Source organism: Bombus pyrosoma, linkage group LG9 (assembly GCF_014825855.1).
Source record: "Bombus pyrosoma isolate SC7728 linkage group LG9, ASM1482585v1, whole genome shotgun sequence".
Classification (NCBI taxonomy): Eukaryota; Metazoa; Arthropoda; class Insecta; order Hymenoptera; family Apidae; genus Bombus; species Bombus pyrosoma.
In genome coordinates, this window is record NC_057778.1 from 9,602,960 (window position 1) to 9,629,277 (window position 26,318).

Here is a 26,318-nt window from a genome sequence, read left to right on the forward strand (position 1 = left end):
AAATAAAGATGCAGAAGATTGTCGAAAAGCATGAATATATAAGTAGGTTCGTATTAAGGAAATTTGTTATTTTGTTGAAGGTACTAGGAAATATATACAGCGAAGAGAATAAATTAGAATAAGTGTATGCATGAAATGTTAATCTTCGATGTTTAAGTTCATCAATGTAAAACCATTGTATGTTTGTCTTTTATTTTCTACGTCTCAACCTTTAAACTCATAATGTTACTGTCATTTGCTAACTATTAATCTCGTCATGTGTACTACTAAGGTTCGCGGAGAGGATTGAGAATTCCTTTAACATGATGCTTCTGTTTCAAATGCTGAGTTGCACCATTCAGATATGTTCTCAGTTTTACCAAGTTATTATGGTACGATGAAAAACATACCTCTTTTCAAGTATATAATATATAAAAAAATTTCAAAAAGTATTACAAAATAATATATCATTTTTCTCATAATTTAATATGCAGTCGTTAGGAGAGAATACAATGGAACATATGATTTTGCAAATTTCGTTCCTGTTGATATACGTAGCTTACGTGATGTTGCAACTGTTCCTATATTGTTACATGGGAGAAAAGCTAGCAGCCGAGGTACTTTTTAGAAAAGAGAAATGAATGGATTGTCATATCTAGAGGTGGGAAATTATTCAAATTTTCAATTTTTTCAGAGTACAGAAATAGCTAACACAGCCTATAATACCAAATGGTACAATTTACCTCCCAAGAATGCAAGATGGCTTGTAATTATTATGTGTCGTGCCAGGTCTTCACCCTTACAAATTACAGCAGGCAGATTTTGTTCTTTTACTTTCGAGCTCTATTGTCAAGTAAGTATAAACGAGTTATAATACAATTTTCAGGTAGTATCTTTGTGTAAAATATTTTCGGAAATGAAGATGATTTTCGATCTTTTAACTGGGCTGCGGTATGTCGTTCTATGTCATTTGAAGGGGTTTGTGGAGACGATGGGCTAAAAAAGTTGCATGTCACTGTCGTTTCTAGAAAAATTCTGCAAGTATAAACGAACAATATATGCTATTATATTGATCATAGAAAACTGTAAAACTTTTCCCTGATTATTTTTTTCTAATACATGCCATTTGGAAAATACCAAGAAAAAAGCTGGCCATTAAATTCGTGAACACCCTATATGTTTAAGATTTAGCTTAGATATAAAATAAACAGATGTGTGTAAACCTTTAGATGTGACAGTATTTTAAAACAAGTTTCGTAGTGAGCAGGGATTAGAAAAATATGTAATGCAGATCTTAACATATATAGAACAACCTTCTTTTTATGTCCAGGTCTTAAAAACTTCGATGGGGTATGTTTCTGTTCTACACGCAATGAAAAATTAATAACAGACGAACCTACACATCTGTGAATTTTACAACCGTCCATCAGCTTGATTAAAGAAGTGTTACAAAAAAAATATTTTAGTATACTTCTCTAAATGATAAATTATATCTCAAAATAATGAGAAATAAAATAGCGAGAAAAAAAGATTGGACACTGTGTAAAGTAATAAAAATTATTAATAAAATTAATTAAAAGTTAATTAACTAAAATTAAAAATTAATAAAATTATTAATTATTGAAGAGATTCCCATTTTATACCAAGCTACTATCACACATATCAGCAAAGGTTTACAAAAAAGTATGTGGTCTGAAGTGACAGCAGTCAGGTGACTACACAAGTTAGGGGAAGGATTTTCGCGTCATTCGCGTCCCTTATGCTCGGTTTACAAATTTGTGCGTCGATGCAACTTACTGACAGTCAAGCGTGTGATACGGGAACTTGATTTTCTGCATCTTCAGGTCAGACCACTAGTACGCGTAGCAGCATTTAGGGAGAGTATAAGAACAGGTTTTCTTAAAACATTGAAGCTCTATTTCTCGGTTGAAACCAAAACAATATCGAGGCACGAAAAATACAAGAACCGCGGTAATTATTGAAATTGAAATTGATTGAAGTAAATTAAAGATAGTTAAAAATTTTCTACGTTACCTCTGTTCATGTACTGCGAACAAGTCTCCGTTTACAAATGTAAAGGAGCTTCGCATCGAATTTAGGTAACATACAAATGTGAATAAGAACGTAGTATGTCCCATGGTAAAAGTTTCTCAACAAAGACAATCAATTATTCAAGGAAGAAGGCAGAAGTTAGTCAGTGAGCACTTAAGTTGAAGACAGTTTGCTGGCAGGCGAAGACGATTAAAAAAATTTGTCTACCCTCGTAGACGCGAAACTTCGAAGCTTGCACGCTTCCAAGTTGCATCATTTTCACACGAAAAAGGGTGATGAGGTGGTTTTTCACCTGCCAAGACGGACATGCGCACGTCTTCTTTGGTGTAAAGAACGAGAAATTCGTGACAGTCATTTGATCGTGCAGCTCCGGTGCGTGCACTTCTAATGGACTTTGACGCAGGTACACATTTAACGATATTTTCCTAAATCTTACTTAATGTTTCGCACATCTCACGGGATACTATTCATTGGAAAAATGTCATAAGAAATAAATTATATAGTAACTTTCCAATTTCATTTGGAAGAGTATATCACAGTTAGTTAAGAACCATCCTATATATTTATAAAAGCTACATCAGACGAATTTTCACGGCCAGTTACTTTTCTTTATAAAAGATACAATCATTCTATAGAATTTTTAATATATGTTACTGTTCAATGAACGTAAGATTTTATACAGAATTTTACAAAATTACGCTACTTTTCGAATAGATATTTTAGTATTCATATATTCTCTTAAGAGTTCTTTTATCGGAAAGAACAAAGCTCAATTACGAAATAATTCCATAAACAATAGAAGAATTTGATAAAGTGATTAAAAAATTGAAGCGTGTGTATAACTCACATTTTGTACAAGTGAAACCAAAGATTGTTCTGTTGGTGATTTCTTCATTGGTCCTAATTTGTCATCTTAACATTCCCAAAAAATATGAAACACAAAATTGTATCGTTTGTTTTGAAATAACAACAAGATGGTGGCATTGGTATGGCTAATATAATAAACTCTCGTTCTTTTATTCCATGATATAGAAGATCGTAAGATTTTTTATTTTAAACAATTTCTGGATATTATATTCGCCACTTGAACAAATTTCTCCGGCAACATTAATTTCCAGTAATAGTTGGAGTTATTGATGAATTATTTTCTCCGCGAAATTAAATTTTTTATTTGCAAATTTTGATGCACATCCGTGAAAGGAAGATAGTATGGACTAACAAAGTTGCAAAAAACGCAAACATTCCATGTTTTTCTATCATTTCCACGAATGTTGGTAGTTATGGGTAATTGCAGACGAATAATCGTAATAGCCAAAATTAGACATAAAGTTGAGAACGACACTGAACTACATATTTACGAATAATTGATATCATAATGAGGATTCTGACTGAGCAAGGCGACATGCGCTGAGAAAAACGTCGAGATCGTTTTTTGACGTGAGAACAGGTGGTTCGGTTACGAGAAAAAAGGCTCCTATGGATATCCAACGAGGTAATTTTACATATTAATACAGAAATATTCGGAAAAAATTGCAGCGCTTGCAGAAATTTTTGTTTTGCCAGCAAAAAATAAATGAGTAAGTGAGAAAGAAAGGGAAATTATACTTTTAAGTAACATAGTAATAATACAGTAATCATAAAGAGAAAAAGAAAAATTATAATTATATTTAATCTTACGATACTGAAATAATTTTTAAGTACACATTTATGATAGATAGAGATATAGATTTAAACTATATGTACGGTTGGAACTACAACATGCTGAAGTTTATGGGTATTTGGCCGGAAGAGAGGAAATGGAATCGACCTTCCAGTTACTTCGTTCTATTGCCGTGTATCGTGATGGTGTGCTTTATTTGTGCTCCACAAACTTTTAATCTTTCGATAATCGCGGGTGACTCTGATCTGGTGATCGAGAATCTATCGACTAACATTACTATCACGGTTTCGCTTATGAAAACTATGGCTGTTTGGATCAAAGGCAAACGTAAGCATTTCAGAAAATGAACATGTAAATATTTATTATGTTTTTTTTTAATTAAAAATACTGCCAAATATCCACTTTGTAAATATTATTCTATTGCTTTATTCTATTACATTCTGTTATCTATCTACGTTATATTCCAAGACATTCTTTTATCTTATTCTCATTGTTACACAAGAGGATCCATCAAGACGTATTCTATTAGCCATTTTCTTCTGTTGCAAGCATTAAAGTCTTTGCTGAGATGCATGGCCAATGACTGGGACACAGTGACGAACAACGCCGACCGAGAAAAAATGGTGAACATCGCGAGGATCACTAAAAAGATTACGATAAGAAGCATATTGCTGGCCAACATCGTAATTGTAGCTTTTTTGCCTGCACGATTATCTAGCATGATATACAACGACAAAGAACTGTTTTACCGTGGCTATTACCCCTACAATACTACGATCAGTCCAAATTTCGAATTGACACTAATCGGTCAATTGATGGCTGCGCTTTATGCAGCCATAACCTATACAACGGTAGACACTTTTGTCGTCCTGTTGATTTTTCATGTCTGTGGACAACTTTCGATTCTGAGAGACGAGTTAAGGGAGATTCATTCGTATGATAACAAAAATATAGAAATGAAATTACAGAAGATCGTCCAAAAGCATGTATACATTAATAGGTTTGTATTAGAAAAAATCGTTCTTTTATCGACGATGGCAAGAAAAATAGAAGAAGCACAGTGATGAGTGTGAATTATAATAAGAAGAATAATGAAATATTAAGTAACGAAATTGAAATTCGAGAATTTAAAATCTTCCTAAGTCTATCTTTTACTTTCATTGCCTTAACCTATAAATGCATAATGTTACCATCTGACAATTATTAATCGCATTGTATGTATATGTAAGGTTCGCGGAAACGATAGAGAATTCATTCAACGTGATGCTTCTGTTTCAAATGCTCGGTTGCACCACTCAGCTATGCTCTCAGACGTATCAAGTTATTATGGTACGAAGAATGAAACATTTTTTTCCAAATGTATAATGCATTGTCGAAGGATTCAGCAAAAAGTATTATAATAACAAAATAATATATCATTTTTCACATAATTTTATTTATAGTCACTTGGAGAGGAAGCTATAGAACATATGATTTTGCAAATTACGTTCCTGTTGATATACGTAATTTACGTGATGTTGCAATTGCTCTTATATTGTTACATGGGCGAAAAGCTAACTGTCGAGGTACATACTTTTTATAAATAAAAATTTCATTAATCGATATTTTTGGCAAATAAAGTTTGCAATTTTTTTCAGAGTACAGAAATTGCCAACACGGCGTACAATGCAGAATGGTACAATTTACCTCCCAAGAATGCGAGATGGCTTGTAATTATCATGTGCCGTGCCAGGTCTTCACCCTTACAAATTACAGCAGGCAGATTTTGTTGCTTTACTTTAGTGCTATACTCTCAGGTAAGCGTAAAGCAGGTGTAATACAATTTACGGATACAAATTTTCCTAAAATTTTCGTCATAAATTGCGGCATATCCGAGAGATACACTGACTAATTTATAAGGTTGTGCCAATTTTTGTATAGAAATTATGCCCATATGAAAAATGTCCAATTTCGTTCAAATAATTAGAATACAAGAATTCTATATACATGTAGAATATAGGTATCCTGTTTGAGAGAAGTATTAGATGATTGTTACTTGAATTATATCGGGCCAGATTCTATCCTTGGAAGATATGTATCGATAAAGTTTAGTTAGTAAATCCTAGAACACAACTTATGTGAGAGATATAAAAATATTGTACAAATTGACTGCTTAGATTCTAGCATATTAAGAGAGGAAGATAATCGAAAAATAGAATAAATGCAGCAGTGATATATTGGTCGAATGTCTTGAGATATAGAATTGTAAGCGAGACAAATAGTAGATATATGATACTAGGTTAAGAGAAATAAAAGTATATACAGAGGGTCCACGTATTTACTAGCTGTATGTGTATGTGTATATGTCAGAGCATGTCAGAGGAATGTAGATGGGTGTAAATCTATAGATGTGACGATATTCCAAAAGAAATTTGGGAATGAGTAGGAGTTAGAAAAATATGTAATGATATCTCATATTTACATAAACATATACAGAGCAATCTTTTTTTTTGTGTTCAGGTCTTAAAAACCTCGATGGGGTATGTATCGGTTCTACTCGCAATGAAAAATAAATAATATACTTCTGCAAATTTTACAACTGTCTATCAACTTGATAAGAGATGCGCTACGATAAGAATATTTTAGTATATTTCTCTAAATGATAAATTATATCTCAGAGCAACGAGAATTAAAATGGTGAGACAAAAAATTAGGCACTGTGGAAAGTAATGATATTATTAATTATTAAAGAGATTCCTCGAGGCTACGAATACTTCTCACAAAACTTTTCCTTCTGCACCTTGACACTCTCCCGTTTTTTCTTTTTCCTTTTTTTAAGATATTACATTTGGGGTGCTTCTTTGAGCAACTTTAAAGCTATTTATAGTCGATTGCTCAGAGACTAATCGCAGACATGCCATTGATAAATATTTAATCGGTTTATGAACTGTAACTGCAAATGGTACTTTTGTTACTAACGTTGTTCGTGTTAGATATTATCTTCATTCACTGTTATTTTCTACATTTCTCAGCAATTATGCACTATTTTTAAGCGAAAACTTGGACGCACCGAGGATAGATGACCGTCTGTATATCCGCACGGCTAGCATTAATCAAAAACAATGATGTTTCTGCTATTGTGTTACGAAAATTAGTTCTCTCAATATTTTATGATAGCGAATAATCATTTGCATAAAGATATAAACATAGATACGTACACTTGCTCTGCAAATATTAAAAATTCTTATATAATACACGTTAAGTGGCACCGATCGTCAAGAATACGATTAATCGGTTCTTGGCGAATATCTAAGCAGATAAACTATTATAATTAGATAAGATGGTATACAATGCCAGCTTGTTGCGATGATGAGGTCTAACATATTGTCAGGACGATCAGGTATGAGAGTGAATGTTTGAAATTGGCATGTGCGAATTTTCTCGTAAGCGGTGGCTTCTCAGTACGCGGCTACCGTACGATTTTGAACAGCGAACGAGACAGTGGAGCATCCGAACATCCGCTTGTAGATCATAAGTGATCGTAACGTGTATCCGTTCATTCATCTCTTTCGTTTTTCACCAGTGAACGCTATGCTTTCTTTTTCCCCAATGCTTGCAGAGTAATACGCAAAGCGTGTCAGAAGCTGATCTAGGAGCACTCCATCCAGCCACGTTCCCTTACGACATCAGCAAGAGTCAAAATTTTGAGATCGCATGGCCGGGACAATTTATGGGCTCGGTGTTAACCGCGATACGCTATACTTGTTTCGACACGTTCTTTGCGGTTCTCGTGTTATACTTGTGCGGTGAATTAACTGTTCTTAGGATGGCTCTCGAGAATCCAACTTACGTGAAGAAAAAGAATAATTACGTAAGCTTCTATGAACGACTGGGATTCATTGTGAACCAGGACAATCAGTTGTCTAGGTTGGTAGAAGCGATTTATCAGTAAGCTAAGAATGTTTGCGCGAATTAAATGAATATTAGAAAGAGATTTGTTTCGCAATCCAATTAGTGAAAAGAGATTATTTCAAACAAAAAAAGTAAAAAGGAAATGTTAGTTGATTTAACAGAACTAAAAATCGTTTAGGAAATAACTAGTAAACAAATTTAAAGAAGCGTTTGTTCCAAGGTTTGCCGTGATCGTCGAAGATCGTTTCAACTTCACGATACTCGTTCGGGTTATAATCTGCACGTCGTTGTATTGTCTAACTGGATGCCGTATGATAACCGTATGCTAAAGTTGATATTACATAGATATTTGTTCGACGAGGAAAGAAATTGGTACGTAATGCAGGTTCTTTTCCGTTTTAGTCCGTAAATCAGGTGCAAGCGGACGTGCCAATAGTTGGAATGATATTTTTCATCATACATGTAATTTATACTGTGCTGCATCTTCTCACTTATGACCATGTGGGTGAAATGCTTCGTGGACAAGTGAGTTACGTATATATAAATAGAAAATTTTTTCAAAGGTTAAAAGTTTTATTTCTTTCTTCCAGGTTACTCTTCCAATACTCTAATAGAAGATTTACTTTCAGAGTGCTGGTGTTGGACAATCAGCGTACAATTGCAACTGGTATTTACTACCGAAGGACGTCATTTCATTAATTATCGTGATGCGTCGAGCGAATGTATCGTTTCAAATAACAGCTGGGATATTCAGTTCCTTTTCCCTCGAACTCTTTGATACTGTGAATCAAACTATCATGGAACTAAATTATTTTTTCATGGACTTTTACAAACATTTAAATATGCATCTGAGGAGTTCAGAATAATATTTTGTCAAGTTCTAAAAATTTCTATTGGATATCTTACCATATTGTTAGCTATGAATTATCGAGTGATCGACGAAAAGTAACATAATCGTATGGTTGACAAATGTTTGTTCTCGTTTAGGATAATAAGAAACACCGCACACTGCGTATTTTATAAAATCACACTGCTTGCGGAATAAATATTTTGATATCTATTCAGAGTTCCATATCAAGATTCATATAATCCCATAAGGATACTTTTCCTGAAGGAATAAAGATTTAGTACGAAGAAATTGTACATTCGAAGAACTTGATAAAACCATAAACTCACACTTTATAGAAATAGTATCTCTCCCAAAGATTTTATTGATTTCCTCGTCCTTTCAAATTCACTAGTTTAACTTCCTGAAAAGAAATTGCAAGAAAATAGCGATATTACTATCACGAATACAATACGCATTTGCACTTTTACAACACAATATAAAAGACCACATGATAGATATAAATAAATATGTCGCGTAGAACTATCTATACGTTTTATCACTGCAATCAACAAGGAAAGACTGCTCTTATACAGATCTGTGAAACTACCTGAAGTCTGGATGAAATAGAAAATTTGACAGATCTGATTTTTCTAAATTAATTCTAGAGATGCATTAAATCTAACCCTTAAACGTAAACTATATATATAATTCTATTAGTTGAAAATCTTAATTTTATAAATTACATATATTTTATTTTATAAAGTTACTGGATATTGTATTTATCATTTAAACAAATTTCTTCGAAAACGCTTACTTTCAATAATAGGTGTTTATTAGTGGTATGATATTTGCTCACTAAAATTGAAAAAATTCTTTTGCTTGTAAACTTTGAGTCGCATCCATGAAAGGAATGTAGTGCCGAGTTAACAATATTGTAAAAACGCAATGCGTCCCCTGTTTCACTTTTATTCCCTCGTATTGTGGAAGAGGTTGTGAATAATTGCAAATGAATACTTGTAACAGCCAAACTGTAATGATAGATCCAACTTACTTAGAGACAAAGTTGAGAACGACGCTGAACTACGCATTCACGAATAATTGATATCATAACGCGCATGAAGGAGACGCGCGCTGAGGGAAACGTCGGAGTAGCTTTCGAACGTGAGAACAGGTAGTTCAGTTATGGGAAAAAATGCCCCTATGGATATCCAACGAGGTAATTTTACAATTTCACAAATTTAATTAAACATATCCGAAAAAAAATTGCAGTGCCTGCAGAAATATATTATTTTATCAAATTAATTTACATAACATCCTAATTGTTCGAAATAAATAAATAGGTAAATGAGAATAATATACAAAAAAGGCAAAAAAGAAAAAGGAAATTTATATTTATAAGTGATATATCATAAAGAAAAAAAGAAATACTGTATATTGAATTTGACGGCCCAGAACTATTCTTTGGATAATAACAATTTAGATTTAAAATACGAGAAAAATGGAGATTATATTCTAAAATAATATTATAGGTAGTGAATAAGAAAAATTGTAGGTATATTTAATCTCACGGTTCTGAAATATCTTTAAGTACCCATTCATGACAGATAGTGATATAGATGTAAAGTATATGTACGGTTGGAACTATTACATGCTGAGATTTATGGGTGTCTGGCCGAAAGAGAGGAAATGGTACCGAGCTTACAGTTACCTAGTTCTTTTACCGTGTATCATGATGCTGTGCTTCGTATGTGCTCCACAAACAATTAACCTTCCGATCATCGCGAGTGACCCTGATTTGGTGATCGAGAATCTATCGACTAACATTACCATCACGCTTTCGCTCATGAAGACAATAGTTATTTGGTTCAAAGGCAAATGTGAGTATTTAAACAATTAATAAAAGTAAATGTGTCGTGTTTATTTAACTAAAAATACTGTCAATTATCCACTTTGCAAATCTTATTCTATTGCTTTGTTCTATTATATTCTGTTACCTATTTGTATCATATTTCAAGATATTCTTTAGTCTTATTCCAATTATTTCACAAAACGAACATTCAAGACGTGCTCTATCTGGCATTTTCTTCTCTTGCAAGCATTAAGACCTCTGATAAAGTGCATGGTCAACGATTGGGACACAGTGACGAGCGAAGCCGAACGAGAAACAATGGTGAACATCGCGATAATCACCAGAAAGACTACAATGAGAAGCACATTGATGGTTAACATCGTAGTTCTCGCTTTTCTGCCTGCACGACTATCTAATGTGAGATACAGCGACAGCGCACTGTTCTTTCGTGGCTATTTCCCCTACAACACTAGCATCAGTCCAAATTTCGAATTGACGATGATCGGTCAATTCGTCGCTGCTGTTTATGCAGCGAATACCTACACAGCTATAGATACTTTTGTCGTCCTGTTGATTTTTCATGTCTGTGGACAGCTTTCGAATTTGAGAGACAATTTACGGAAGATTCATTCGTACGATAAGAAAGATGTAGAAACGAAGTTGCAGAAAATTATTCAGAAGCATGAATATATTAACAGGTTCGTATTCTAAAAATATTCTCTTATCGAAGATGGTAGGAAAGGTACACAGTAAAGAGAATAAATTATAATAAGCGTATTCATGAAATATTAATATCTTAAATGAAAATTCATCGATTTAAAATTTCTGTACGTTTGGCTTTTATTTTCTTTGTTTTAACATGTAATTGCGTAATTTAGCCGCCGTTCAGCAAATATTAATCATGTCGTATGTACATCTAAGGTTCGCGGCAACGATAGAGAATTGTTTCAACATGATGCTTCTGCTTCAAATGCTGGGTTGCACTATTCAAATATGCTCTCAGTTTTATCAAGTCATTATGGTACGAAGATAAAAATATCAAGGAATTTTCTAAAATAAATACATCAGCTTTGATATAATCTAATTTATAGTCATTTGAAGAGGAAGCAATGGAATACATGATCTTCCAAATTACGTTTCTGTTGTTATACGTAGTTTACGTGATGTTGCAATTGTTTCTATATTGTTACATGGGAGAAAAACTAGCAGCCGAGGTACTTTTTATAAAAGGCAAATTAGTTAATTGACTAATTAACGGTTATGAGAAATTGTTAAAATTAGAAATTTTTTCAGAGTACGGAAATAGCTAACACGGCGTACTATGCCGAATGGTACAATTTGCCTCCCAAGAGTGCAAGATGGCTTGTAATTATTATGTGCCGTGCCAGATCTTCACCGTTACAAATTACAGCAGGCAGATTTTATTGGTTTACTCTAGCGCTATATTCTCAGGTAAGTGTAAACGAGTTCTAATACGATTCACGAACACAAAGTTTCTTAACAATTCTGTCATAAATTGCGAAGTATCTGAGAGCTACAGTGACCAATTTATAACGCATTGTCAATTGTTGACAAAACAAAGATTATGACCTCGTGAAAAATGTTTCATCAGAAATGCTCAATTTCATTGAGATACACCACAAAAGTTCTAAATTTAGAATATAAGAATCCTATTTGAGACGAGTGTTAGATGATTGCTGTTCAATTGCTGATCAATTCTAGCAGCACTGACTACAGGCTCAGACTTATATCGATACAACTTAGGTACCAAATTCTGAAACACATCCTGTGCAAAAGACGCAAAAATATCTCGTAATTTAAATGCTGTAGGTTACATTCTAGCGTATTAAGAGAGAAGGATATAGTAGAAGAAAAAAGCGTACGAATATAGAGACCAAACTAAACTAAAGAATAGATATACGATATTGTATATAGATTAAGAGATGAAAAAATATGTACACGGTGTTCACGGTATTTCTAGACAGCGTTTTTATCGTAAACGTTAAGTATGAAGATAAAATGAATAAGGAACAAATGTTACTGTTATTTATAAGCAACATAATGGCGTATGTAATTTTTTTATCTGTATGATAATATATGTGCAAGTCTTTAGATGTGACGATACTCCAGAAGAAGTATAGGATTGAATGGAAGTTTGAAAAATATGTAATCCAAGCCTCTCTTTTCGGGCTGTGAAGCCGAAATATAAATATATATAAATATATAGGGGAGAGTCGTACGGTACTGATCGGCATACAACAGCGACCAAAATTAGTTCTAGCTTTTTTCACCAGATATTAGCAATTTTATTTGAATTAAAAAATGAATATAACGATTCGGTGCAACATATTTCGGAATCATATTATTTGTTCCATTTCTTTCGCTGTTCTGACATGTTAAACCTGTACATTGATATTCCGAATGTGAGAAGTTTTTCTTTATGGTGCTGATATTTTATTTGTCAGGTAAGTAGATGATCTTTACTATTTTTTTATTATGTATATTATATCTAGTAATTACCTGTCCCAACTTTTCCATTTTCTTTGTATATTATATACATCATAATTTAAAAGGTTTCCACATGTTTCTCGTCCAGCATCCAACCAATCAGCAGTCGACCAGTACACATCAAATTCTTTTTATCAAGTTCAATGTATTGGCAACTGAAATGAAATTAGAAAATGTTGTCAATTCTAAATACTGAGTTTCACAAAATTAATATCACTCCTTTTATTAAGTCCATTTGTATTACAAACACATTTTTTAAATTGTGATTATTGCTGATTCTAGCCCAAGATATAACAAAAAAGCTTAGAGTGGTTGATATTATATATTACATACATAGCACGACCTCCCCTATGTGTATGTAATATCTCACATTTGCATAAATATATGCAAAACAATCTATTTTTGTGATCAAGTTTTAGAAACCTCGATGGGCTGTGTTTCTGTTCAATATGCAATGGAAAATAAACAATAGGCGATACTATACTTCTGCGGATTTTACAACTGTCCACCAACTTGATATAAAAAGTATTAAGGAAAGAATACTTTAGTATATTTCTTTAAATTAACTTCCAGTAATAATCGTAATTATTGATGGATAATTTGCTCGATGAAATTAAATTTTTTCACTTGCAAACTTGACGCACATCCATGAAAAGAGCGTAGTATAGTGCAAGAGAGCTGCAAAAGCGCAGGCATCACCTGCTTCCCTTTTATTTCCTCGTATCGTGGAGGAGGTTGTGAATAATTACAGATGAATACATACTTGTAACAGTCAAACTGTAATGACAGATCCAACTTACTGAGACATAAAGTTGAGAACGACACTGAACTACGCATTCACGAATAATTGATATCATAATGCGCACGAAGGGGACGCGCGCTGAGGAAACCGTCGGAGTAGCTTCCGAACGTGAGAGCAGGTGGTTCAGTTATGGGAAAACAGGCCTCTATGGATATTCAACGAGGTAATTTCACATATTGCGTAATAAATATTGGTAAAAACCAGCGGGATTAGCAGAAATTTCTCTTTTATCACTTTAATCGTTGAAAATAAGAAGCGAATAATTGAAAATAGTACAAAATAACTAAAACTGGAGACTATAATTTTAGACAATACTACGGATAGTGGAAGAGAAATATGACATATTTAATACTGCGACTGTGAATTATTTTTTAACTACCTATTTATGATAGATAGAGATGTAGATTTAAACAATTTGTACGCTTGGAATTACAACCTACTGAAGTTTATGGGTATCTGGCCGGAAGAGAGGAAATGGAACCGATCTTCCAGTTACCTTGTTCTATTACCGTGTACCATAATGCTGTGCTTCGCATGTGCTCCACAAACAATTAACCTTCCGATGATCGCCGGTGACTCTGATCTGGTGATCGAGAATCTATCCATTAATATTACCGTCATGGTTTCCCTTATAAAGACTCTGACTGTTTGGATCAACGGCATACGTAAGCATTTCAGAAAATTACACAACAACAAATTAAACAACAAATATAGATTTGTTTCCCTTTTTAACTAAAAATACTGCCAAATATGCAGCTTATAAATCTCATTGCATTGTTATATTTTATCATATTTTCTTATCTATTTACGTTATATTTTAAAATATTCTTTAATCTTATTCTAATTGTTACACAAAAAGATCTATTAAGACGTATTCTATCTGAAATTTCCTCCTGTTCCAAGCGTTAAAGTCTCTGCTAGGATATATGGCCAATGACTGGGACGCAGTGACGAATAATATCGAACGAGAAACAATGGTGAACACCGCGAGGATCACTAGAAAAATTACAATAGGAAGCACATTGATGGTTAACGTCGTAATTATCGCTTTTGTGCCTGCACGATTGTCTAGCATGAAAAATAACGGCATTACGCTATTCCTTCGTGGCTATTACCCGTACAACACCAGCATCAGTCCAAATTTCGAATTGACGATGATCGGTCAATATGTGGCTGGCATTTATGCAGCGAATACGTACACAACTGTAGATACTCTCGTCGTCCTACTGATTTTCCATGTCTGCGGACAGCTTTCGATTTTGAGGCAAAATTTAGGGAAGATTCATTCCTACGATAAAAAAAATATAGNAAATAAAGATGCAGAAGATTGTCGAAAAGCATGAATATATAAGTAGGTTCGTATTAAGGAAATTTGTTATTTTGTTGAAGGTACTAGGAAATATATACAGCGAAGAGAATAAATTAGAATAAGTGTATGCATGAAATGTTAATCTTCGATGTTTAAGTTCATCAATGTAAAACCATTGTATGTTTGTCTTTTATTTTCTTCGCCTCAACCTTTAAACTCATAATGTTACTGTCATTTGCTAACTATTAATCTCGTCATGTGTACAACTAAGGTTCGCGGGGAGGATTGAGAATTCCTTTAACATGATGCTTCTGTTTCAAATGCTGAGTTGCACCATTCAGATATGTTCTCAGTTTTACCAAGTTATTATGGTACGATGAAAAACATACCTTTTTTCAAGTATATAATATATAAAAAAATTTCAAAAAGTATTACAAAATAATATATCATTTTTCTCATAATTTAATATGCAGTCGTTAGGAGAGAATACAATGGAACACATGATTTTTCAAATTTCGTTCCTGTTAGTATTCGTAGCTTACGTGATGTTGCAACTGTTCCTATATTGTTACATGGGAGAAAAACTAGCAGCCGAGGTACTTTTTAGAAAAGAAAAATGAATGGATTGCCGTTTCTAGTGATGAGAAATTATTCAAATTTTCAATTTTTTTCAGAGTACAGAAATAGCTAACATAGCCTACAGTACAAAATGGTACAATTTACCTCCCAAGAATGCAAGATGGCTTGTAATTATCATGTGCCGTGCCACGTCTTCACCCTTACAAATTACAGCAGGCAAATTTTGTTCCTTTACTTTTGCGCTTTACTGTCAGGTAAGTGTAAATCAGTTATAATACAATTTACAGGTAGTATTTTTGTGTACTATTTTTTCGGAAATGAAGATGATTTTTTATCCTTTAAATGGACTGCTGCATGTCTTTTTATGTCATATGAAGCGATTTGTAGAGACGATGGGCTTAAAAAGCTGCACGTCATTGTCGTTTCTAGAAAAATCCTGCAAGTATAAAGAAATGATATACGCTATTATGTTGGTCATAGGAAACCGTAAAACATTTTCCTGATTATTTTTTTCTAATACATACCATTTGGAAAATACCAAGAAAAAAGCTGGCTAATGAATCCGTGAACACCCTATACGTTTAAGATTTAGCTTAGACAAATTTCGGAATGAGCAGAGATTAGAGAAATATGTAATGCAAATCATCCACCCGGGGTGTGAGGATGAATAATAATCAAAAATATGTATATACATATATAATATCTGACATTTACATAAATATATACAGACCAATATTTTTTTTTTATTCAGGTCCTAAAAACCTCGATGGGGTATGTTTCTGTTTTATATGCAATGAAAAATAAATAATAGACGGTCCGATACATCTGTGTATTTTACAACCGTCCATCAGCTTGATTAAAGAAGTGTTACGAAAAGAATATTTTAGTATACTTCTCTAAATGATAAATTATATCTCAAAGTAATGAGAATTAAAATGGCGAGACAAAAAATTAGACACTGTGTAAAGTAATAAAATTATTAATTATTAAAGAGATTCCTCGAGACCACGAGTGCTTCTCAGGAAACCTTGAAAATATCATTTTTCCCTCTTTTCGCAGATCGACATTTTTCCCATCACAACTGTTGAGAACAAAGAAAAATTGGTCACTGTTTGCTTTGACGCGTACACATAAAAAATGAGCTGGCTTGTCGATTTGCTGGCAAAACAATGTACGTATGTATAGTTTAGTGAAACTTGGTACAATTCTTCCTGGATCCTACACCAACGAATTTATGATCCTATTCGGTATATATATACTTGTAATGCATAAATGCTTTTGCTGTACCCATTTTATACCAAACTAGTAACACACATATCAGCGAAGGTTTACAGAAAGTATGTGGTTTGCTGTGACAGCAGTCAGGTGAGTACACAAGTTAGGGGAAGGTTCTTCGCGTCATTCGCATCCCCTGTGCTTGGTTTATAAATTCGTGCGTCGATGCAACGCAGTGAGTCACGCGTCTGATACGGGGACATGATTTTCTGTGTCTTCAGGTCAGACCAGTAGTACGCGTAGCAGCATTTATGAAGAGTATAAGGGCAGGTTTTTTCAGTGGGTTGACATTAGCATTTAGCAGTTCCACATAATTCATACTATGCATAATACGAATAACATGGTATTTCTGCTCTCTTTCGAAAAGAAGACGAAGCTAAGAAATATTTTCTTCTAAAAAAAGAACTTACCGTTTGGATTCCTCCTATAGGTTCGGCTAACATTGTACTTGCCCCTCGTCTTTAGCCTTGGAGAAAATCGGAATTGAGAAATTTTGCCGCCGGTGGTAGCATTCGTCGTATAGTTCCATTCAAGTGATTCGTGATCCGTTCGTTTTTTGGTTTTACTGACATATTCGACATTTACCTACAATCAAAGCACAAAAAGTGGAAATTTTTATGCAATTGGAATGCTAACGAATTCGTGGTGATATAACTTTTAATAAAATTTGATGGCTGAGATTGGATAGTAGGTCTAATTTGGTGATCAAAATTTGCAATATTTCTGACGAGGCAGTTTATCCTCCTATTTATTAATTGTCTAAGTTGTATATTACAGTGCTGTATGGAAAAAGTAATCACGCTTGTATGCAATTTAATAGTATTATATAAAATAATTTATATATAACAACGGCTTTTTCCATTTTTTGACAATTTTCTACCTTATCTTTTTAATTAAGAAGATGCGTTCTTACTCTTATTATTAAATGAACCTCCATTTGTCTTATATTTTCCTGATACAATTTGTTCCCATATAATAATATTGATATGTATGTGTTCTCGTCTCACTTGCATGCTAAAGATTTTCTTAAAACATTGGAACTCTATTTCTCGGTTGAAACCAAAACAATATCGAGGCACGAAAAATACAAGAACCGCAGTAATAATTGAAATTGAAATTGAAATTGATTGGAGCAAATTAAAGTTAGTTAGAAATTTCCTACGTTACCTCTGTTCATGTACCGCGAACGAGCCTCCGTTTACAAATGTGAAGGAGTGTCGCATCGAATTTAGGTAGCGCATAAATGCGAATAAAAACGTAGTACGTTCCATGGTAAAAGTTTCTCAATAAAGGCAATCAATTATTCAACGAAGAAGACAGAAAGTATCCAGTAAGTAGTTAAGTTAAAGACAGTTTGTTAGCAGGCGAAGACGATTAAAAAAATTTGTCTATCTTCGTAGACGCGAAAGTTCGAAGTTTGCACGTACTACTTGTAAGTTGTAACATTTTCACACGAGGTGGTTTCTCACGTACCCAGAGGTGCAGACATTTTTCTTTCGTGTAAAGAACGAGAAATTCGCAGCAGTCATTTGATCGTGCAGCTCGCGTGTGTGTACTTCTAATGGACTTCGATGCAGGTACCATTTTTAATTATTTTCGTGAATTTTACTTAATCTTCGGATATGTCATGGGATATCTAAAAAGAAAAATACAATGAGAAATAAATTATATAGTAACATTCCAATTTCACTTTAAAAAGTTGCAGCATATTTCACTTAATAGAATTATCCTATATATTTATAAATGATATACAACATGAATTTTTGCTATTAGTTAATTTTTATTATAAGAAATATAATCATTCTAAACAAACTTTAATATCTCCTAGTATTCAATAAGCGTAAGATTTTCCACGAAATCGTTTACTTTTGAGGATTGAAGACAGCCATTGGATGGAATCGTTGGAATATGGAACTAATTGGCATCTGGCCGGAACCGGGAAGAACTGACGAACGATTGTCACATTTCAAGGCTCTATTTTATTTGTCCATAATAACTATATTTGGAACTGGACCGCAGAGTGCCAACCTATTTTTCATATGGGGGAATCTTGAGTTGGTGACAGAAAATCTGTCAACGGCTAATATTCCTGGTATAAACGCGATGATAAAGCTGATCTTCGCTTGGTACTACAAAGACTGTACGTATAAAAAGGACAAGCGATCTACTAAACAATTACAATGGTGCGCGCTTAAATTCTATTAGATCGGGGACCCACGTTTCTCGCGGAACAGCGATTTTGTTCTGGAAATATTCCCAGTTTCCTCAATAAGGGCAAAGAATAGACTTTGAATTTAAGAGAAACAACTCCACTGGGATTCTTTTACATTTTTTATAAATTTCTTTTTTTTTTGGTATTTAAATCACATCAACCGCTTGGTTATTAGCGACTATATTATTTTATATTTTTTTGACATTATGTTACTTATATCTAAAAACTAGGTAAGGTCTTTTGTTTTGTCAATATATATAAAAGTTGTCCTTTAATGGTGTTATCTTGCAAAAATCTTGCTGTTTACACATCGAAGTGATACGAGTTAATAGGCCATTTAAGAAATTAATTAGATTATATTTCAAGCTTTCAAACCTATCATGAAGTCTTTCTACGATGACTGGCGCAGTACGAAGACGGAAGAAGGAAAGGCAGCGATGCTGAAGATGGCTAAACCTGCGAACTTTATTTCCGTCTGGTGTTCGATATTAACTCTCACAATGGTCACTGCATATTTAAGCCTTCGATCTGTTATCGTCTACTTTTCTGACAGATTACATGAAAATCAGGATCGTTTGACATTGTATCCTGGATATTTTCCCTATAACATTCGACCAGTACCGATATTGTTATTGACCAATTTTGCTCAAGTAATTGCGGGATATTCAGCTACTATTTGCTATACCACTGTCGACACTTTTATCGCTATGTTAGTCCTGCATATATGTGGACAATTTGAAATTTTAAGGAAGAAATTATCAAGATTGATGGACGACGAGAAAGGAAATAGAAGCATAGATGAGTTTCAAAAGGAGTTGGTTTGGATTATTACCAAACACGAGCATCTAAACTGGTGAATAGCATACCTTGATATTTACTAGCTTTTTATATATTAGATTATTATATAATAGATTTCTAAAACGATCCGTATTTCTTAACGTATTAAATGTGTATTATTTTGTTCTCAAAAACAGTACCAGGGAATTTGAGTTTTCTTTTATGTTATGATAATTTCAATTCTTCTTCAATACCATGATGTAGTTTGATATTACCATATTTCAATACTTAACGTGTATCCATGGCTATCATTTGTTAATATTCCAATACTTAAAATTTTTCTATCCTAATATCTCAATATTATAATATTTCATTTTCTAACATTCCAACTTGAAACACTAATCTCGGTAAACATTTTTGTTAAAGGCTTGCAGAGACGATCGAAAAAAGCTTTAGTACGCTATTGTTGCTACAGATGTTACTGTGTACCATCGAAATATGCTTTCAAGGCTTCTCATTCTTCAACGTAAGTTACGTTTACTATATTCTTTGTACTCCGTGGGTGTAAGATCACAGTAATAACGCAAATTAACCAGGTATTGTTAAAAAACGAAAATGGAATCTTCAACTTTCAACTGGTTTTCTTTGTCCTCTTCGTCTGCTTCATCCTTGTACATGTGTATCTTTATTGTTACATAGGCGAGATGCTTCTCATTCAAGTAAGTAATCCTTCTTGCCACTGTAATCAACATATTCATAACTGAGTTATGGTAGATCCGATCTCATGCTCCTTGTAAATTGGAAATCGTGCTTCGAATTTTAATGTCTGAATCGCCTCACAAAAATCAACAATTATCTCAATCGTGTTATAAACCATGAAATCCGAACCATGATAGATTAAATTTTTATAGCATCGCTTGTTACTAATTTATTATTGTCCAAGTAAAATAAAAATGTCAAATGTGAACACAGTGCTTTCAATAATCATAGAATAGGTACATAATCATCTTACAAACATTTTTTTAAAGAGATAATAGACACACATACATGTATCTTGATTTTTAATTTATATTGAAAAAAAAAACACACAGAACTAGCTTTGAACGAAAATCTCACAAACGTCAAGATAATTATAATTATTTTTAATTCATCGATGCTTGATAAACAAACGAATAAAGCAGAGGCTCATGAAAGAAGTAGAAAACTTACTTTGCATGGTTTCAGAGTAGAGAAATGAGCCATTGCGCGTACGAATCGAATTGGTACAACGTCTCACCTTCTGAAACCAAATGTCTTCTATTCATCATGAACCGGTCCACTCGTCCACTTTGTTTGACTGCAGGCAAATTTGGTATCTTCTCTATGGAACTGTTCAGTACCGTATGTATAAATACCAACACATTAACCACGACTATCGAAATACATAATTCACAGAAAAAGAGGAAATCGCTTAAATCTTGTTTTAGATTCTAAAGACGGCGATGGGATACCTTTCGGTGCTACTAACAGTTGCAAATAACGATTAGACCTGTTCATTCGTAGTCAAATTGCAAACTCATCTTTAGAATACGTATCATGATCCGTACGATTGTTCATCTATAACTATTTGAGCGAAGTGTTATCACAGTTACGACATATCACGATACCGTATGTAAAACTTGAGCGTATTAAACGTTACAACACAAGACCAACCGAGAAAGTAAATGTTCTCTACATCACAAAAGAAAATCCGCGATATAAGCAAAAGTTTCGAGCTTCGAGTTCCGTTCGATTAGAGACAAAGTTTCCTTTGCTGGCTGATAGATAAGATAATTATCGAAGACAAAGTTTCACAGAGGAGACAGACCATCGAAAATACAATTTCTATATTTCGGTTCGTCAGTCCTCGATCTTGTCGGCTAAACGAAAGAGTTCGAAATTGCAAGGTTTGTTTCGCTTCCCAAACTTCTAGATTGCGCCTATTAAAAGTTCCAAGAGAAAGGTTCCAACGTCACGATTGTGAATGCGTAATGAGCGGCACGAAAGGCTTGCGCGCAATCTGCAGGACCAGTTATAGAAATATCCCTGCTGAGGAAACAAATAGAACAGAGACGTCGCGTCGATTCAGTCCGAATTTAACCCATTCAATCGGTGGAAAAATTTCAACTTTGAAATTCACGACTCATTGACATTTTTTAAAAGATTCGTTTCAAGATTTGTCAACTGTCGAAAATATAATTCAAGTAACACGATTTCCACAGTCGTGGAAGATAAAAATTCGTTGTTCCTTCAAACGAATCATAGTATTTTATAATTCCAAGTACCGAATTCTAAATTTGATAACAACCCTTCTATAGTTCTATAGATAGAAATAAAATTGTAAATGTTCCGAACAATGTTCTTTTCGCAATGCGTTCAAGCTACGATATAAAGATTGTTTCTAATTATAATTGCTGATAATTGCAATATATTTGTAATTAGTACGTTTTCAAAATTACGTGAGGTAACGTTCGAAAGAAAAAATGGACTTTGCGATGGGATGGAATCGTTTCAACTTGACGTTGCTCGGTGTTTGGCCAGAACCGAGAAAAGTATCAAGAGGATCACGATTACTTTCGGGTATAATATTCTGGTTTACGACTATTGTGACGTTTACTTTCATCTGTGCACCACAAACAGCAAATCTGGTATTGAAATCGACTAATTTGGACGAAGTAATCGAAAACTTATCGATTAATATACCGATCGTCTTTGCATTGATTAAGCAGATTGTTCTACGATATTATAAGAAAGGTAATTATATCTATATATTTACATTTATATTTATATTTATGTATATTTACCTATATATTTGTTTTTCCAAATCTACCAAATGTTCTAAGAAATATTTTATGTAGCCGTATGAATGTGCATTCTATAAATTTTTACTAAATTTCTCATAAATGCATAGATATCCATAGTTAATTAATCTTTCAAGGTTCTAAATGAAGCTCAATTGATTTTATCCCTTTAAGTATCAATACGTAAAATCAATTATTCCGTATCAAGACTTAATTTCGAAATACATACATACGTATACCAAGTAGGTATGTTAGGCGATACGTTAGCCAATCTAACTAGAAACACAAAGGTCTAATTACTGATGCTTCATCTAATTACCCATTAACACTTTGACTGCCACGCTGAAATCACGTGTTTCGCTCAGGATGCCACGAGAGTATTTTTATTATTCAAAGCATATAATGGGAAAATAATAATAAATTGATGATGTAAGACAACATTCTTCCCCAATGGACCGTTTATCTTATTGGTGGTCACGGGTGACCACCGTGGCGCCTTGGTAACTGTTGATAGCGACATATTATAACAAGGCTTCGTTTAGTTCAACAAACCATTCGCATTCGTTATTTCGTCGTAAGCAAAACGTGCAGAATATGTTGTTGAAACGTGTAGAAGATATTGGTAAACGGTATTTGCTCATTTATAATATATAATATTAAGGTACGTTCACACTTCTAACTTCAATTATATGATTATGAAGCAGTATTTACGATTATTTTTTAAGCTGTATTTATAATAATATTCGTAGATTACCCCTCAAAGATATGGATGCAAACACAGTGCACCGTTAGATGCAAGATTTGTTCTCATCTTCTTTTTCGTCTTGATGTTCTAATAAAAATGTTTAATTGTTCAATGGCGCACTTTTTATTTCAAAGTATCTTCTATTTACCGGTTATATTCAAAATACCCCAACTGTAAATTTCCATTCAATTTTTAAAACTGAAGAAGTTCAAGCGCTCCAGTCACCAATGACCACCGTGGCGTCACAAGATAAACCGTGACCGGTCATATATGACCAACGTGGCAGTCAAAGTGTTAATATTTTTCTAAAATATGTGACGATATCTACAAATATAATATACATATAACAATTAATATCTCTCTAGCCCTAACGCTATTACTCAGCCAAATGTTCGACGACTGGACCGAGCCAATCGCAAATCAAGATCGTCAAACGATGTTAAAGAACGCGCGAATTAGTCGAATGATATCCATAGTCTGTTCCACTCTAACGTATTTCATGCTCTTCGCTTTTATATCGCTACAAATTTGGAGTAATATGCAAAGTGCGTCAGAAGTCGATTTAGGAGGACTCCTTCATCCAGCCACGTTCCCTTACGACACCAGCAAAAGTCCAAATTTCGAGATTACATGGCTGGGACAATTTATGGGCACGGTGTTAACCGCGATATGCTATTCTTGCTTCGACACGTTCCTTGCGGTTCTTGTGTTACATTTGTGCGGTCAATTAACTGTTCTTAGAATGGCTCTCGAGGATCTAGCTAACACGATGAAGAAGGATAATAATTACGCAAGATTCCATGAACGACTGGGATTCATTGTGAACAGGCACAATCTGTTATTTAGGTTAGTATAAACGATCTAATAGTGAACTAAAAATGTTTATTAAAATGTTTATGAAAATGAGTCTTAAAAGAAGATTTGTTTCTCTCGCCAATTATTAAAAAAAAGAAAGAAAAATAAATTAAGTGTTACTTTAAAGAAAAGAAGATGTTAATAAATTTAGAAAAATGAAAAATGCAAAACGATAGTTTAATTAAATTAGGATTTAAAGAAGCATTTGTGATCCAAGGTTTGCCGTGATCGTGGAAGATTGCTTCAATCTCACGTTACTTGTTCAGACTATAATCTGCACTGCGATGTTTTGTCTTACTGGATATCGTATGATAACTGTATGCTGAAGTTAATATTACATTGATATTTTTCCAACGAGTCAAGAAATTGCAATACAATGTACATTCCTTTCCATTTTAGTCCGTAGATCAGGAGCAAGCGGACGTACCAATAGTTGGAATGATATTTTTCATCATACACGTAATTTATACTATGCTGCATCTTTTTATTTATTGTTATATAGGAGAAATGCTTCTAGGAGAAGTGAGTTATTTATATATAAATGGCAAATTTTGTTAAAGAACATTTACATTCATACTACATTTACATTTACATTTAATTTCAGAGTACCGGTGTCGGACAATCAGCATACGAGTGCGATTGGTACGATTTACCACCGAAGAACGCCATTTCACTAATTATCGTAATATGTCGCGCGAAAGTATCGTTTCAAATAACAGCTGGAAAATTCAGCCCCTTCTCCCTCGAGCTCTTTAATGCTGTGAGTCAAACGATCATGAATCTAAATTATTTTCTAATGGATTTTTACACACATTTAGACATGGATCTGAAGAGTTGATAATGATATTTTGTTAGGTTCTAAAAACGTCTGCTGGATATCTTTCAGTATTGTTAGCCATGAAAGATTGACTGGTCGAAGAAAAGTAACATAATCGTATGGTTAAAATATATTCGTTCTTGTATATGGAAAAAAAAAAAAATAAAAAAACGCAGTACACCGAGTAGTTCAGAAAATCACGTTACATATCGAATACATATTTTCATATCCGTTCAAAGGTTCATATTACCATTCATATAGCCCCATGAGAATGCTTTTTTCCGAAGAAATTGCACAAACATTCGACGAATCTTTTGGCAGAACGATTAAAAAATTGAATTGGCCATAAAACTCACATTTAGTAGAGATAGCACGTCTTCCAAAGATTCCGCTTTTGGTTATTTCCTCGTCGTTTTCACTTCACCGTTTTAACTTACTGCAAGGAAAAAATTTGAAATAAGAAATGTATCGTATATTATATATACTAAGATTATAAGAAAACAATGCTTTTGCTGTCATTAATATAAAAAAATTGCACTTGTATAACATAACATAGGAAACCACAAGATACAGATAAAGAGCACGCGATATGTCGCGTTGAGCGATCTATACGTTGTATCACTGCAACGCACAGGGAAAGACTGCCCTTACACAGACTTCTGGAACTACCTAAACCCTAAGTGACAAATATGACAGAAGAAAGTTTGATACTGGACTATGTACTACATTAAAAGTATTGGCATTACTACATAACTACACATTGAAAAAATTCGCATAGAATAGAATTGAAATTTTTAATTACGTTATATTTTATTTTTATATATTAATCCTACAAATATAATATAATAAACATGCCACATAAATGTAGCCGGTACAAATTTAATTCAATCTATTTCATAAACATAATTTTACAAACTATATATTTTATATTTTATAGAATTCCTGGGCTTTATATCCATCGATTAAACAAATTTCTTTGACAACGTCACCTTCTAGTAATAATTGTAATTATTCATAGATTATTTGCTCGATGTGATCAAATTTTTTTTACTTGTGAATTTTGACAGAGAGAGTTGCAAAAATGCTGTTTTTTATTTTCTCGTGTCGTGGGAGAAGTTCTGAATAATTACAAATGAATACATACTTGCAACAGCCAAACTGTAATGATAGATTCAATTCACTTCGACATAAAGTTGAAAATGACACTGTACTACGTATTCACGAATTATTGATATCATAATGCGCATTCTGACTGCATGAAGGGGACGTGCGCTGAGAAAGACGACGGAATAGCTCCCAACGTAAGAACAGGTGGTTCAGTTATGGGAAAAAGGACCTCTATGGACAAGCAACAAGGTAA

At 33.6% G+C, this 26,318-nt stretch overlaps 5 protein-coding genes across 5 annotated transcripts in view; all 5 read left to right on the plus strand.

Annotated features, from left to right (window-relative positions):
• LOC122570851 (odorant receptor 13a-like) overlaps window positions 1-1,363 on the plus strand; it is a 5,819-nt gene extending 4,456 nt beyond the window's left edge. The window contains exons 3-6 of the mRNA XM_043733735.1: window positions 272-371; window positions 474-596; window positions 674-832; window positions 1,310-1,363. Coding sequence (XP_043589670.1) covers window positions 272-371; window positions 474-596; window positions 674-832; window positions 1,310-1,363 — 436 coding nt within the window. The remainder of the gene's footprint in view (window positions 1-271; window positions 372-473; window positions 597-673; window positions 833-1,309) is intronic.
• A 977-nt stretch (window positions 1,364-2,340) lies between these two features.
• On the plus strand, window positions 2,341-8,683 carry LOC122570852 (odorant receptor 4-like). Its single transcript, XM_043733737.1, has 11 exons — window positions 2,341-2,434; window positions 3,412-3,523; window positions 3,746-4,018; window positions 4,241-4,691; window positions 4,921-5,020; window positions 5,134-5,256; window positions 5,329-5,487; window positions 7,290-7,597; window positions 7,803-7,902; window positions 7,985-8,107; window positions 8,212-8,683. The coding sequence occupies exons 2-11, from the start codon at window positions 3,508-3,510 to the stop codon at window positions 8,446-8,448; spliced, it is 1,890 nt and encodes a 629-aa protein (XP_043589672.1). The 5' UTR covers window positions 2,341-2,434; window positions 3,412-3,507; the 3' UTR covers window positions 8,449-8,683.
• A 920-nt stretch (window positions 8,684-9,603) lies between these two features.
• Window positions 9,604-17,044, plus strand: LOC122570853. The gene is made up of 13 exons (XM_043733738.1): window positions 9,604-9,627; window positions 10,000-10,288; window positions 10,508-10,958; window positions 11,182-11,281; window positions 11,352-11,474; window positions 11,554-11,728; window positions 13,963-14,235; window positions 14,474-14,775; window positions 14,879-14,925; window positions 15,151-15,250; window positions 15,353-15,475; window positions 15,554-15,712; window positions 16,210-17,044. Exons 1-13 carry the CDS (start codon window positions 9,604-9,606, stop codon window positions 16,264-16,266), a joined length of 2,223 nt encoding a protein of 740 aa, XP_043589673.1. The 3' UTR covers window positions 16,267-17,044.
• LOC122570530 lies at window positions 13,492-14,653 on the plus strand. The gene is made up of 2 exons (XM_043732941.1): window positions 13,492-13,733; window positions 13,967-14,653. Exons 1-2 carry the CDS (start codon window positions 13,627-13,629, stop codon window positions 14,304-14,306), a joined length of 447 nt encoding a protein of 148 aa, XP_043588876.1. The 5' UTR covers window positions 13,492-13,626; the 3' UTR covers window positions 14,307-14,653.
• A 1,124-nt stretch (window positions 17,045-18,168) lies between the features above and the next one.
• LOC122570854 lies at window positions 18,169-25,133 on the plus strand. Its single transcript, XM_043733739.1, has 13 exons — window positions 18,169-18,310; window positions 18,607-18,873; window positions 19,312-19,798; window positions 20,149-20,248; window positions 20,319-20,441; window positions 20,947-21,102; window positions 21,189-21,233; window positions 22,212-22,494; window positions 23,652-24,132; window positions 24,359-24,458; window positions 24,541-24,663; window positions 24,746-24,901; window positions 24,997-25,133. Exons 1-13 carry the CDS (start codon window positions 18,295-18,297, stop codon window positions 25,048-25,050), a joined length of 2,391 nt encoding a protein of 796 aa, XP_043589674.1. The 5' UTR covers window positions 18,169-18,294; the 3' UTR covers window positions 25,051-25,133.
• The last annotated feature ends 1,185 nt before the right edge of the window (window positions 25,134-26,318 follow it).

What these genes read in the sequence shown, in the direction of transcription:
- LOC122570852 (XM_043733737.1), top strand. An exon ending in AGACGTATCAAGTTATTATG is followed by an intron (nt 5,021 to 5,133) that starts GTACGAAGAATG and finishes TTTTATTTATAG; the next exon opens with TCACTTGGAGAGGAAGCTAT. An exon ending in CAGGACAATCAGTTGTCTAG is followed by an intron (nt 7,598 to 7,802) that starts GTTGGTAGAAGC and finishes GTTTGTTCCAAG; the next exon opens with GTTTGCCGTGATCGTCGAAG.
- LOC122570530 (XM_043732941.1), top strand. Translation starts at nt 13,627, where the DNA reads ATGCGCACGAAGGGGACGCGCGCTGAGGAAACCGTCGGAGTAGCTTCC. An exon ending in CTCTATGGATATTCAACGAG is followed by an intron (nt 13,734 to 13,966) that starts GTAATTTCACAT and finishes TATGATAGATAG; the next exon opens with AGATGTAGATTTAAACAATT.
- LOC122570854 (XM_043733739.1), top strand. An exon ending in CGCTTGGTACTACAAAGACT is followed by an intron (nt 18,874 to 19,311) that starts GTACGTATAAAA and finishes TTATATTTCAAG; the next exon opens with CTTTCAAACCTATCATGAAG. An exon ending in AAACACGAGCATCTAAACTG is followed by an intron (nt 19,799 to 20,148) that starts GTGAATAGCATA and finishes TTTTTGTTAAAG; the next exon opens with GCTTGCAGAGACGATCGAAA.